At 38.3% G+C, this 13,457-nt stretch overlaps 1 protein-coding gene across 1 annotated transcript; it reads right to left on the bottom strand.

Moving 5' to 3' along the window:
- Window positions 1–302: 302 nt before the first annotated feature.
- On the bottom strand, window positions 303–2,197 carry LOC122147940 (transmembrane protein 158). The gene has a single exon (XM_042771931.1). It carries the CDS (start codon window positions 1,929–1,931, stop codon window positions 1,269–1,271), a length of 663 nt encoding a protein of 220 aa, XP_042627865.1. The 5' UTR covers window positions 1,932–2,197; the 3' UTR covers window positions 303–1,268.
- Between the last annotated feature and the right edge of the window lie 11,260 nt (window positions 2,198–13,457).

The raw sequence follows: 13,457 nt of genomic DNA, 5'->3' as shown, positions 1-13,457 counted from the left end.
GTTATGAAGCGATGTGTCTCTCCAAATCAGCATAGCACCATTTTGACAAATCTGAGCTGTACGCAGGCGGCGTACACTCTTCTGCATCAACTATAACACGGCTATAACACATTTATTGTGGATTTTGTATACTTTCTGTGAAATACTAAGAGAGAGAGAGAGAGAGAGAGAGAGTGTGTGTGTGTGTGTGTGTGTGTGTGTGTGTGTGTGTGTGTGTGTGTGTGTGTGTGTGTGTGTGTGTGAGTGTGTGTGTGTGTGAGTCTGACTCTGCTGAGCTCTGCAAAAAAAAAAACTCCACAAAGGAATATTTGATGCATTTATTAATAGGCCTACTACAAATAACAATTATGACAGTCTATAAAGTATAAACCTTATACAAATTCGTTTTTTTATTTACAAATGGATTGCCTGTCACGTTGTCTCTCAAGCTATTGAGAGTTTTCCACATTAATGAAATGTCTAATCACGTTTTATTATTTATACAAACAAATACAATCCACAAAAAATGTTGTAGTGCCAAACACTCGTCCATTAAAATCCAGTATAGCAAAAAAACATAAGGTGCGTAGATCCAAAAAAAGAAGTAGTGTTGGAGGCATGAGATCCTTTATTGGTATATATGTATATTTTGTTGATATAGTTGTATATGGATCATTTGGGATGACTTGTAAATGTATTTGCTGTATTTTGTTATAGATTTGAGATGCATGTGTTGCTTGGCACATGGCACCGAGGTTCTGCACTTGCACTTTTGCACTTCTTTGCATATGTTTTTGTGACCAGCAATAAATGAAATAAGCCTTTTGAGCTGTATTTGGACGAGTGCGGATCTCTTTCATCTTTACAAACAAACAGAAACACAAGAAGTCTCTCGAAAGACACTGGAAGGTTTCTCCGTGTTCTGGTATTGGTGTACAACCAGCTAATCTCAAAATGTCTTTACCCACATTACAAAAGAGCTTTTTGTCCTGAGACATACTCCATATTTTTTAAATAAACACTAGAAATCGTAAGATAAAAACATTACAAACATTTGAAATGACATCTGGATATCACATAGAATGCATTTCTATTAAAATCAATTTATAAAAACAAATGGAATCTAATAAAATACCTCAATCCATCAGGAGATGTAGCTATAATAGCACTTTCAAACACGAGAAGAGTTCACTAAGCGTATAAGCGTATGATGTTTGGCAGCTCAGCTAGTTTAGGATTCCTTTATTAGGCTATAGATGCTCACTTGTATTCTGTCCTGTCCTGTTCTATTACCTCTGCCGTCTCTGCTCCATTCCATTGGGCAGAAATCCCGCGATAATGGGAACTGGCCATATGAGGGCAGCGACGCTCCATATTATGATGACTAAAGTCATGAAGCACGCCACCAGAGTGGATTCGATGGGCTTGCGGTTGAGCCTCCAGCTCCGGTCCCCCTTCAGCTCGTCCAGAGCGAAATCCACGCAGCAGAAGTGCACCGAGTCGCCCGTCTGCTGACCCTCTGACCTGCCCCGTCTGAATCTCCGGTACCGGGACAGACCGCATCCCACGCACAGCCTGAACTCCTGCTGGCCGCCCGTGACGCCCAGGTGCTCGATGTAGACCGGCGAGATCGCCCGGTTGAAGGCGGCGGAGAAGAACGCCTTGCCGTGGCTGTTGGTGGTGTACATGAGCACGTCGCACTGGAAGCCGAAGTTGCTGTCCCAGCGCGCCACGAGTTTGGTGGGGAGCCTCTCCACGCTCACGTTGCACTGCGAGGAGGCTTCGGGCTCCTCCACGGACCTCTTCGAGTAGCCCACATCCACCTCCAGGCTGGCCAGGAGTCTCCCGGAGGAGTTGATGGGTGGCAGCAGGAGGTCCTCGTCGCTCCAGCTGTGGGAGCAGAGGGCGGGAGCGGTCAGAGCCAGCAGGAGCGCGAGGGAGATGCTCAGCATGGCAGAGCGCGCGGTTCCTCCAGGCGCATGGTGGTCTCGCACTCGCTCTTTATTCCGCTGCAGCTGCTGAGCACTCCGTCGTCTATCTGCTCCATCAGTTACGCGTGTGTCCTGTGCGCTTCCGTGGACGTGCTGCTGCTGCCTCTGCGCGCACGGAGAGCGAGGTGACCGCGCGCCACTGCTTCACTTCAGTGACTGACTGTCTGTGAAGCAGACTTGTGCTCCTTCACCTCACCGCTTCAGCTGCTAGCGTGATGAGATGTCCTCGTCGAGAGGGGTAGGAGGCTTCTCAGCAGAGTCTTCATATGACAGTGTGGTAATGTGGGCTCATGAAGATCATTCCACACACAGATGTATTTCATACATTGGAGAGACTGGGGCAAGTTGTCACACGTGCAACTGCCATATATCAGTAACTATAAGATTTGAAGTCCAAAAGTGTAGCAGTGGTTTGCACTTTGGTTTCCAGCACTTGATTATTTTTAGTGTTTTTTTATTATTATTTATTTAAAATGATGCTAACTCATCTTATTTTTGTCATTTTTTAGGTAAAAACACGATAAAACTACACTGACAAGTAAAGTTGTCACATGCTCTAAATTTCTGTATAATAATTGAAATCTTTCTGCAAAATGTTTTTTTTTTATATGTTATCTTTTACATTTGTGTCGGTTCATGATTTGTTTTATTTTATAATTGTTTTACTGTTTTATTTTAATGATGAATTTCATTCAGAAACTTTATATATAGTGTGACACCATACCCTTATTGGAGGGGTCACCAAAGGTCGACATATATTAAATAAATGGTTTCTATTCCTATTCTGCCTGGGCAGAAATGTTTAATCGTTTTTTTGTAGTGCTCTATCGACTTTGCAAGATAGCAAAAACAGTTTTAAGCACAATTTTTCTTTGTACTTTATAGTGTTTTGGACAGGTATTAATTAAAAAATAACAATGGTGTATTTGACAATTATGTGTATTCACATGTCATGTCTACTGGAATTCTCTCTGTAATATAATTTCCTGTTTTATGGTTTTCATATCACATGAAAACAAAATGCTATGTTTGTTACATCATATCGTATCATAATAATTTAAGACAGTAGTGCCGCACTAGTTTTTATTCTTTTTGAGAATAAAATCAATAAAAAAAATCTCATATGTGATATCTGCTTCAGACAGACTCACCTGTGTCCTGAGGGAACATCTAACCAAATATTAATATATTTATGGACCCGTCATATGAGGAATAAAAATGAGCTCTGTGAAGTTCACGAGATGTGATTCATTTTAAAGGAATAGTTCACCCAAAAATGAAAATTTGTTGAAGATGTACTCACCCTCAGACTATCCAAGATGTAGATGAGTTTATTTCTTCATGGGAACAGATTTGGAAGCATTTAGCATTACATCATTTGCTGACCATTGGATCCTCTGCAGTAAATGGGTTCCGTCAGAATCAGTCCAAACAGCTGATAAAAACATCACAATGAAATTTTTTCCAGTGAAAAGTCTCGTCTGAATAAAGAGAAATAAGCACTGATCAAGCATCATTTACAAGTCAATCATTAATAGATTAGACTCATGTGGATTACTTGAGGATTATTGTGATGTTTTTATCAGCTGTTTGGACTCTCATTCTAACGGCACCCATTCACTGCAGAGCATCCATTGCTGAGACACTGATGCAATGCTACATTTCTCCAAATCTGATGAAGAAACAAACTCATCTACATCTTGGATGGCCTGAGGGTGATTACATTTCAACATTTTTTTTTTTTTTTTCATTTTTGGGTGAACTAGTTATTTAATACAATGAACTTTTCAGTCAAATTCTTTACAGTTATGCTTATCAACATTAAAAATCATCAGGTACTAAAGTACATTTTTTTTGAATGATATGATACATTTATAAGATGACAACATCTCGTCTCTTCTAGATGATAAATATAATAGCCAATTGATTTTCTGAGCAATACATATATCAAACATGTATGAATAGTTGTCTTTAGTCGATGTTTAAATGGCTTAATTAGTGCTTGAATACCACTTCCCGTTTGAAGCCAGAGCCAACTGATGTGTTGTACACATTACCTTCCATTTGCACCTGAAAGAGGAACGTCTGCCCTGCACTGGATTTTAAAGCAGAATGGATTATTCATCCTCTCGCCTTGCCGTTCCTTTTCCTTCATTCACACACCGTCCAAATTCCCAAATACCGGCCCCTGAAATAAAATATGCTCCACACAATATGGCAGTGAACAGAGGAAAAATGTAAATTACTTTCTTGTTCATTAATTATGCTATAAAAATGTAAATTGCTCCAGTGCCAAAAATGCTAATGGGACCAAGATAAAAGCCTCCTTTGTCAAAGCAGAATGTATGAAAGATTCAGAATATTTCTTTTCTTTTCAAAATCAGGAAAAAGAGAGAGACATATTTGAAGAACCCCCTTTTTTCACTTTCAAAACACACACACACACACACACACACACACACACACACACACACTTACACCTGATTTACTGTAATTAGGTATTGGCTACCAATTGTTTTCCCCCGCCAGTTCAAGTTCCTGTGTAGATTAGGCTTTAGATGTTTCATTGATTCCAGGTCTTGCATTTCCTCATTGCCACTAAAGACAGATTGTTCCACTGTCCACTGAGTTCTGTCACTGTGTTGAGTCTGCTGTGACACAGATTTGGAAGAACTGTAATAAGAAACTTAATACGGAGTTACCCAAACCAAAGTTTATTACTTAAAGCCCCGATATACCTAAGACCCTGCTTTTTGGCGTTCTTTGCTTAGCCTACTCTTATCAAACATCCCAATGCCACTCAAATTACTATGTAAGTATATGTGCTGCAAGTTTTCCTCTCAATAACAAAATAAACACACAACAAAAATGACAGTAGTGAGAAAACAGCAGTTAAGACAGCATGTGATTATAGAGATATGGATATGTTTACAGCAGGTCTGCAGTTTACCACTTCTGTCAAATAAAGTCATGTTACATTTATTTATATAGCACTTTCTACAATAAATTGCTTTAAAGCAAGCAGCTTTACAGTATTAAACATGACATTGAAAAAAGTTTCAGGGTTGCTTTAAGTCAGAATTACAGATTCAATTACGACTATGAAGAAGTTCTTTAATATGTTCATGTTTTTACTTGCGTCTGACTTTTACAGACTGAACTGAAGAAATTAACCAAAGATGATTTCCCAAGAATAAGTATAAACACAGGACTTAAACAGACTAAACGAATCAAAGAAATTAACAGCAGGTATCCAAATTAAACAATGAGTAATCAAGGAAACTAACTGAAAACTAGGTCACAGAAGAAACATGTGCCAACCATTCAAAACGAAAATGACTTCACAGGTGAACACAGGGACAACTTACAGTAACAGAGCCAATGGAGGTGCAGACCCAGGCAAAGCTGAGAAGACAAGAGACCCAAAATGAAACCGAATGACCGGAAGGCCAAGGTGGAGCCACAGACTCGCAGGACCAATGTGAAGACAGGGGCTTGGCAGGACAGGGTGATGCCGGTGGGACAGAGGACCAAGTTGGAGCTGGAGGGATGGAGGGACAAGGCACAGCCAGAGGATTGGAAGACCAAGTTAGAGGCAGGTCAGTGACTGACCAAGGCAGAGCTGGAGGGACAAGGGAGCCCAGTGGAGTTAGAGGAATGACAGACTCCGGTGGAGCCAAGGGAGTGTGAAGCCAAGAAAAAGCTGAAGGGACTGAAGGTCAAGGTGGAGTCCAGGTCTCAGAGGGGTGAGGTGGAGCCAAGATATTGACACCCCAGGATGGAGCTGAAGACGGCAAATCCACACAGGAGATGGGAGAAGGAGGGTGGGTGGGAGCATCAATGACCAAACATACTTGGAGCTGGGTGAGACACAAGAGATTCAGGGCTGGGCAGAACTCAGACTCTCTGGGAGGCTCACTCGTCTACTCTGGTTTATTCATCATGGCAGGTTTAGGCTCTCCATTTGTGGCGAGCTCTGGTTTTGCATTTGCTGGGATGGTGGTAGCTGTGACTGGAACTCTTGAAATCCTTCTCACTCTCACAGATTGTGGAGGAGTACCCACTCTACATACTCCATGAAAGTCCCTAGAGGCTCTTTCCAGGAAAGTGCAATCTTGTTTCCATGTTGATGCTTGTCTGGAAAACCACACAATTTAATAATTGGTACTGATACCACCAAATTTACACAATACTCAATACCCAAGTTGATACCATGGTTAAAAAAAATTATATATCACATTAGTGATATTTGGCCTTCAAATAATAAATAAAATGAAATAGTGTAGCATTATAAAAAAGATGTGCAATGCAGTCAACTTTTTTAAGGCACAGCTTTACTATTGCAGTAACCTGTCATTTGAAGTCATGGCTTCTTGATGAACAGTGCTGCATAGCTAAGCTTAGAATTAAAATAACTGACGCAGACATTGCAGTATCAAATTAAAAGGTAAACATGTATAGCTGAGTATGTAACCCACTGAATAGGCTCCAACTACTAAGTCAAGAACTTGTATCTAGCCTTAATATAAGAAAAGCACCTGAGAAGTCAAAGAACTGAATGAAATGTCCAACTCAAACTGTAGTGGTGTCCACAAAACCAGAAATAAGACAGAATACTAGTATGGCTGATGTGCTACCATTGTTGTAGATGCTGGAATCAAACAAGAATGTCATCACTTTTCATCTCTTCTTGAACTTTTCCGGGCCAGTTCAAGATTCTGGAAAGGAAGACCAACAAATCTTTTATCTTGGGTCAGTCTTGAATGTCTTTGACTGACAATCATCCCTGAAGTACTGAATACTCTTTCAGAAGCACAACCTGATGCAGCAATGCAAAGGTAGCATGCTCCCATTAGATTTCCACCAGGAGATTGGATCCTCCTCAGTACGGAGTTCTGGCATTTTGCTGTATACCAGAAACTGTCCATTAAAACGGTCACTTGTGGAAATCCCTGGAGTACTTGTGGAGTAGCTGTTGCATTACAGCCTTTCTTTTCTCCTTGGATACTCCAAATGAGATGTTTCAAATCAGTCTTAGATCACTTCACAAATCACTTCTTAGATGGCCTGTCATTGCTTGAATCCTCTGCCCCTCTTGGCACATGGGCTCCACCTCCAATCACCATCATCAGCCCTTATTTGATCCAGAATAAGGATTCTTTGATTGAACCTTTAATTTCCCTAACAAATACAGAATCAATGTCATCATCATCAAGGCAAGACAGTATCTACCACATGAGTAGTAAGGCAAATGAGAGGGTTGTGGGTTTCTCACCACTGAGTGCATCTTTAAAAGGACTCAGTGGTCCAAGGACTTCTTTTTAAGTCTCTAAAATTGTAATGTCCGTATCTTTAGGAATTAGGTGCCATTTCCTTCAGTCCACTGTTAGTATTGCACACACAGCTTGCTGTTGCTCCAAATCCTTTCAACCATATCATATGATGAATTCGGTTAATCATAAAGGAGTTTATGTTCTGGGAGTGAGAGATCTGTCTTTTTTTGGTGAGCTTTAGTGAACTAATGAATGCAGATTCTGTTTTGTTAAACCTTGACAGTGCTGCAGGTACACTGTCTATGGTAACTGCTTTATTTACTGCAAGGTGTAAATCATGACCGAAACAAGGGATCCATGTGTAATGATCTTTGAAGGCCTTTTTGGTTATTGGACACATTGTCCATTGTGATGCCTGCCATTCTAGAAATGTCCCATTTCCATTCTTTCTGTATTTCTTCTTCAAAGGCCTCTTTCAAACGCTCCCCTGTGTGCTCAGAGTTCAGGCCACTACAGCTCAAACACCAGGAGTGCATCTCCCAGGACCTGGTTATGTGCTGCAGGTAATGAATGTGTTTGCAGCTCTGCTTGTCCACAGATCCATTGTACAGGCATAAAATGTTTTGTCTTTGAGATGCTCTGAAATGAGGTCTCTGGTTTCAGTGTACATTTTGGGGAGCTCTGTATACATGAAATTATTTCTTCTTGGTAACTGGTAACTGGTAACTGGGGTTGAATTGCTTAAGTTGCTGATTTGCCGGAATCCATGTTTTTCCACAGTGTAAACGGGAACTTTATCCATGCATATCAATTCAGCAACTGCCCTGTCCAGTTTCCTTTCTTCATTTGAATTTTTGTCGGATTTTATGTGCCATTGCAAAGCTTCTGTTAAGGTTGTCTGTGCTAATGCTTGCTGACTTTACCACTGCATCTCCTGGTGGACATCTTCCTCTGGCTGATACTGGTAAAAAAAAATAAAAGAAGAAGAGAGAGATTTTAGGTATCAAACATTGCATTGCACTAGCATCAAATAACAAATAACTGGGTATCACACTCTGTGGGGCATAACATTACCCTGGCAACAATGCTAACTGCCTCAAACAAAATGATAAAGTATAGGGCCTGTTTCAGCCAAAAGATCAGAAGTTTTACAGTTTGTATATGATGCTAATATTACTTGAAACTCACCTTGAATTCTTTTGAAAAGATTGGGGTGCCTGTCATTTAGGTGCTTTGCCAAATTTGAGGTGTTCCCTCCCTTGGTATGTACTGCAAGGTTACATTGCATACTGGCATAAGAGCATCAATAATAACTTGTTGGTCATCGGCCTTGAATGCAAAGTACTTCCGTATTGTACTCTAGCACCTTTCTTGCTAACGAGTCGGGGCAGAGCTTAACTCATAGTTTTTACATGTGCTTGTACTGTAGGTATTTTTCTTTACCCTTTGAGGACGACTGAAACACTTCTAGGTGTATGTACTGCCCCCATCAGTTCTGGAAGAATCGCAGCCTCACTACAATACCATTGGTACTTATGCAATTGTAGAAAAACAAGTACCATCAGGATTTTTTTAAATGTTGCTTCCGACTTGGTACTGAGGTATTAGTTTTCATGACATCCATGTTAAAAGGTTCAGTTATTCTAGGTCACAGAGCAAACATGTGTCCAAAACAAACACAGATGAACCCTGACATAAACTCATACCATTGGTTGACATAGTTTTGTTGTGAACAGAGTTCTGTTTTGTTGTGAAAGCACCACAGAGTCACATTTACTTTTACAACTGGTCTTATTGTGCTTGATTTATTGGTGTGTGCTGCCTTGGTATTCTTTTATATTATCTTCTGGCTGACATCACAAACATATTCAATATATTTAATTTGCTGCATCAAGTCCCACTCTACATCATGTTATGTTGTACATTCACTTGGAAAATAAGTCACATTATGGAAATTGGTTGCCAACACAATTTCATGTTGACTTTAAAATGGGATATGAGAAATTATCTTAACATTGAAAAAATGACACACCTGACCTGATAGTGTTGCCTAAATAAAATGGCTAGACTCTGGAAGCTGAGACAAGCAATACACAGTATAGGAGTCTTGGGACACATGATCATCCCCTTGTGTGCACCAGCTCTTTCCCACATCTTGGAGGTAGCCAAATGATCAGGACGCTAATTAGAAATATTAATTAATGAGAAGCAGGAAAGGGCAGAGAGATGAGACTGATGCACACACAGGGGACTGAAGGAGCTGTCAGCATGATAATCCACAGCAACTGTGATGGAAAACATCAAAAACACTGATCACAGATCACACAATCACAGGACAATCTCCTGTTTGGCGACTGCATAGAGGAGTGCCATGTTTTCATAATTCTTTCATATTTTGTTTTGGATGATACAGAAAACCTTAGGGATTTAATAGAACATGTTTTACAGAGCTACCTTTTACTTTCCATATCGACTCTGCATTTCTGCTAGTAATGTTACTGATAGCTACTGACTTTTATAGTATTTTTTTTTCATACTATGGACATCAATGGCTACCAGCAACTGTTTGGTTACCAACATTCTTCAAAATATCTTCTTTTGTGTTCAACAGAAGAAAGAAACTCACAGGTTTGAAATAAGTACATAAGTACATGACAACAGAATTTTAATCTTTGGGTAAACTAATCTTTTAAAGGGTTAATTCACCCATAAATTACTCACCCTCAAGGCATCCTAGCTGTATATGACTTTCTTCTTTCAGATGAATCCAGCGGGAGTTATATTAAAAATTGTCTTTGATCTTTGTTTAATGACGCTTGACGCTTGACACAGCGTGTGTTGCAGTTCATCAGTCCAAAAGAAGTTAAATAAAAAGCGCCTCACACTGCTCCGGGGGGTGAACAAATTCCTCCTATAGCGAATTCTTGTGTTTTTGTAAGAAAAATAACAATATTCAAAACGTAATAATCACTTTAATGTATCTTGCGCCCACAGTTGTACACAAAAAAAAATCCTTGTTAACAAAATAAAAGGAAAACCAGTCTCCTCTTGGCTTATATTACAAATCCTTGTTTTTTAGTTAACAGGAGCAAAGGAAGCAAAGTTTCCTTACTTTAGCAAAGGAAAACTAGTCTCCTCTTGGCTTACATCAAAATCCTCTGATATTCTTCTTTACAAATCCTTGTTTTGTACTTCTAATTAGTGACTGTTGTTTTGTTTTGATCTCTCTGCTGCATTTCCGCGTGCGTCACTTCTGAGCGGCGCATGCACAAAGCTGACCTCATACGTCATCCACCCGGAGTTTCTCCTGTGTATAACAGTGAACGCAAGCTAGATTAAATTGATTATTACGTTTTAAATATGGTTATTTTTCTTACAAAAACGCATGGATTCACTACAGGAGGCATTTGTTCAACCCCCCCCCCCCAAATCTGCTTGTATTTTAATATATTTACAGTAATTTTATTATTTTGTAAGTGTATCGTAAGTTTTGATAATATATTAGAAAGTTTGCTTATTTGCAGATTAAAAGGTGAATTCAGGTAGTCATTTCCATGCCAAAAAGTGTCCCAATTTACTTGTTTTGTGTACTACAAACATGTTAAACTAGAGTAAAAAGATAAGGACATATAGGAAAGTGCACATACAGAAGTAAAAAACAATTTAATAATTTGCAAATAATTGAGCTTATAGAGTAAAAAAAAAATCTGTATTATGAAAATGCAAATGGCCGCTTTTAGAACCAAACATGTGTTAATGATTTGGCTAAAAAAACATTTGGGGTTTTGGGACCACAATGTAATAACAAATGTAGCAAGAAGCTTTCTGATGCATGACGTCTCCAAGCTCTATTTTCTGAGCTCCCTGCAAATGTGCCATGTTTTGTGAACCATGTGTGAGTGTAGCATTTTATCAGGCTTTGTGTACGATTATCTTCATCCTTGCTTATTTTTCAAAATATCGTCCGTTTCTGTACAAATCAGAACAAATCGTACAAATTCATATGAAATCACCACCTCGTAAAACACACGTGTTTTCTCATGAGATGGGGTTGCAGAGGATGATAATGCTGATCCGTCACTACAAACACACAGCTAAACAGGACAAATAGGAGAGGAAAGTGAAGGAAATGAGGGAGGGAGATTTAATCTCGGATGTTGACTTCATTGTACAGAGCCCGAGGCGCCACTGAGCATCATTCATCAGACAGAGAATCACACAGATGCCTGGGGCCCGGGACGAGACAGCAATGAGGAAATAGGATCAGGGAAATGGACATTTCACATAATTATAACCAGTTCCTGATTAAGAGATCTTCATAACATTGAGGCAGAACGGTCAGATCCAACCACATCTGTAGAATGTGTGCATGTTTTTATTTATTCATTTATTTATTTATTTTTAAAGAGTAAAATAGATAAAATTAAAAAAGAAAAAAAAATACAATCCATATATTGTGCAGAGTGCATTCAATTCAATTCAAGTTTATTTGTATAGCGCTTTTTACGATACCAATCACTTAAAAAAAACTTTACAGAAAATTAAGTTTCTAAGGTGCATGCTGCTTTATTAAAAGTTATTGTTCAATATGCAGTATATGGGGTTTAAGAAGTAGAGAGGACATATTTTAATCATTTAATCGTACAGGCTACTCCTAACCCTGGGCAAAAGGTGATTAGTTCCTCAGCAAACATCACTGATAAAATGAACGATTATCTATACTCTTGGCTTAGCGCTTCTACTGTTTCCTTTTTTTCATTCATGTTTATGCTTCTAGATCATAAACTTTGGAATGCAGAGGAAATTATGGTGGGCAAAATTCTATTATGACCATCATAAGACATGAGACAAGTTGAAAAAAATATGTTTTATGCTGATTAGTTTACAGCATGTGTTTGTTTAATGTTGTTAACTACATACTATCATTAACATACTTTTATAATTATTAATATTTTTGAATACTTAGTTACATTTTTCTGTTTAAATTTTAGTTTTAGTTTTAGTAACTTTAATGTTTAATGTTTAATTTTAAGTTTTAGTAATTTGATGTACACTGTATAAAAAATCAGTAAAAAATAGTGCACAATGTACTAAATTATTATGAAATTATTATGAATTTTCTGTTTATTTACTGTTTGTTTTTGTTTTGGAATTAATGTAAATGTCCATACAATTACTGGATAATGTCCCAGCAGAAAACTACCAGTTTTTTTATGTTTGTCATTTATATTAGTTTTTATATAAGGTTTATGTTATTGAATTTGTTTTTATTTTTAAGTTAAAGTTTTAGTCATTTTGTTCTGTTTTTGTACATTTTATTTCAATTTAGTTTTTATATTTTCAGTTTAAATTTTAACTATTGTAGTAGGATACTACTTTAGTAGATAAAGCAAAATTATAAACGTTGCTTTGGCTTCTAACTAATTAAGTTTAAGTTTTCTATATTTTAATTTATTTAAGTCATTTTTAAAATACATTTTTAGTTTTAGTTAACGATAACAACAATGCAGACACAAAGGTTTGTAAATTTAGCCTGTACTATTATCTGAAAGAAACAGACGCCTTCAGTTTGATGTACAACAAAAGAAATCTAATCATCAGATGCAGCTTCACCACAGACAGATCTTTAAAACATATGACAGAGCCTTTGGGGATGAAGATATGACTGAACTCCACTGACCTTACAGTAAAGGAGTGAATGCTCTGTTTGTTTCATTTGGTGTGAAATAGAGCCTGTGTTTCGCTCCCGATTTCACAAATCTGAATGCTTCAGCAGAAAACAATCTGCTATTGAAAGATAAAAGGGTTGCTAAGGTAACAGGGAAAAGCATCCAATACTGAATTTTCATGCCTGGCAGCTACTGTATGAAGGATACTGTGCCACTTATTGTGATGCTCAAGTGTCAGATTCAAAGACTATTATGAAAAAAATACAATAATAAAAATATAGCCCTCTAAGTGGCAGTCACTGCAGGCCGAGCAGCAATGGCTCATGTGGACGATTACGTGATACAGTGAAATGTATCTTTTCAAATATATTAGTGGCTTTTATAGCAGTCCATCTCGAACCTTCACCAATAGTCAGGGTTTAATGAAACAGGTTACAGCATCAAGCAAACAAAACTGACTTCCAAATCATTCTCTGTGAAATGGTATGCTATGGTAACGAACATGACTTTCACATGCATCTGCACATATAAACCGAGTAATATCT

The sequence above is a fragment of the Cyprinus carpio genome, chromosome A16 (genome assembly GCF_018340385.1).
Source record: "Cyprinus carpio isolate SPL01 chromosome A16, ASM1834038v1, whole genome shotgun sequence".
NCBI lineage: Eukaryota > Metazoa > Chordata > Actinopteri > Cypriniformes > Cyprinidae > Cyprinus > Cyprinus carpio.
This window is presented reverse-complemented; position numbering and strand designations above follow the sequence as displayed.

What these genes read in the sequence shown, in the direction of transcription:
- LOC122147940 (XM_042771931.1), bottom strand. Translation starts at nt 1,931, where the DNA reads ATGCTGAGCATCTCCCTCGCGCTCCTGCTGGCTCTGACCGCTCCCGCC.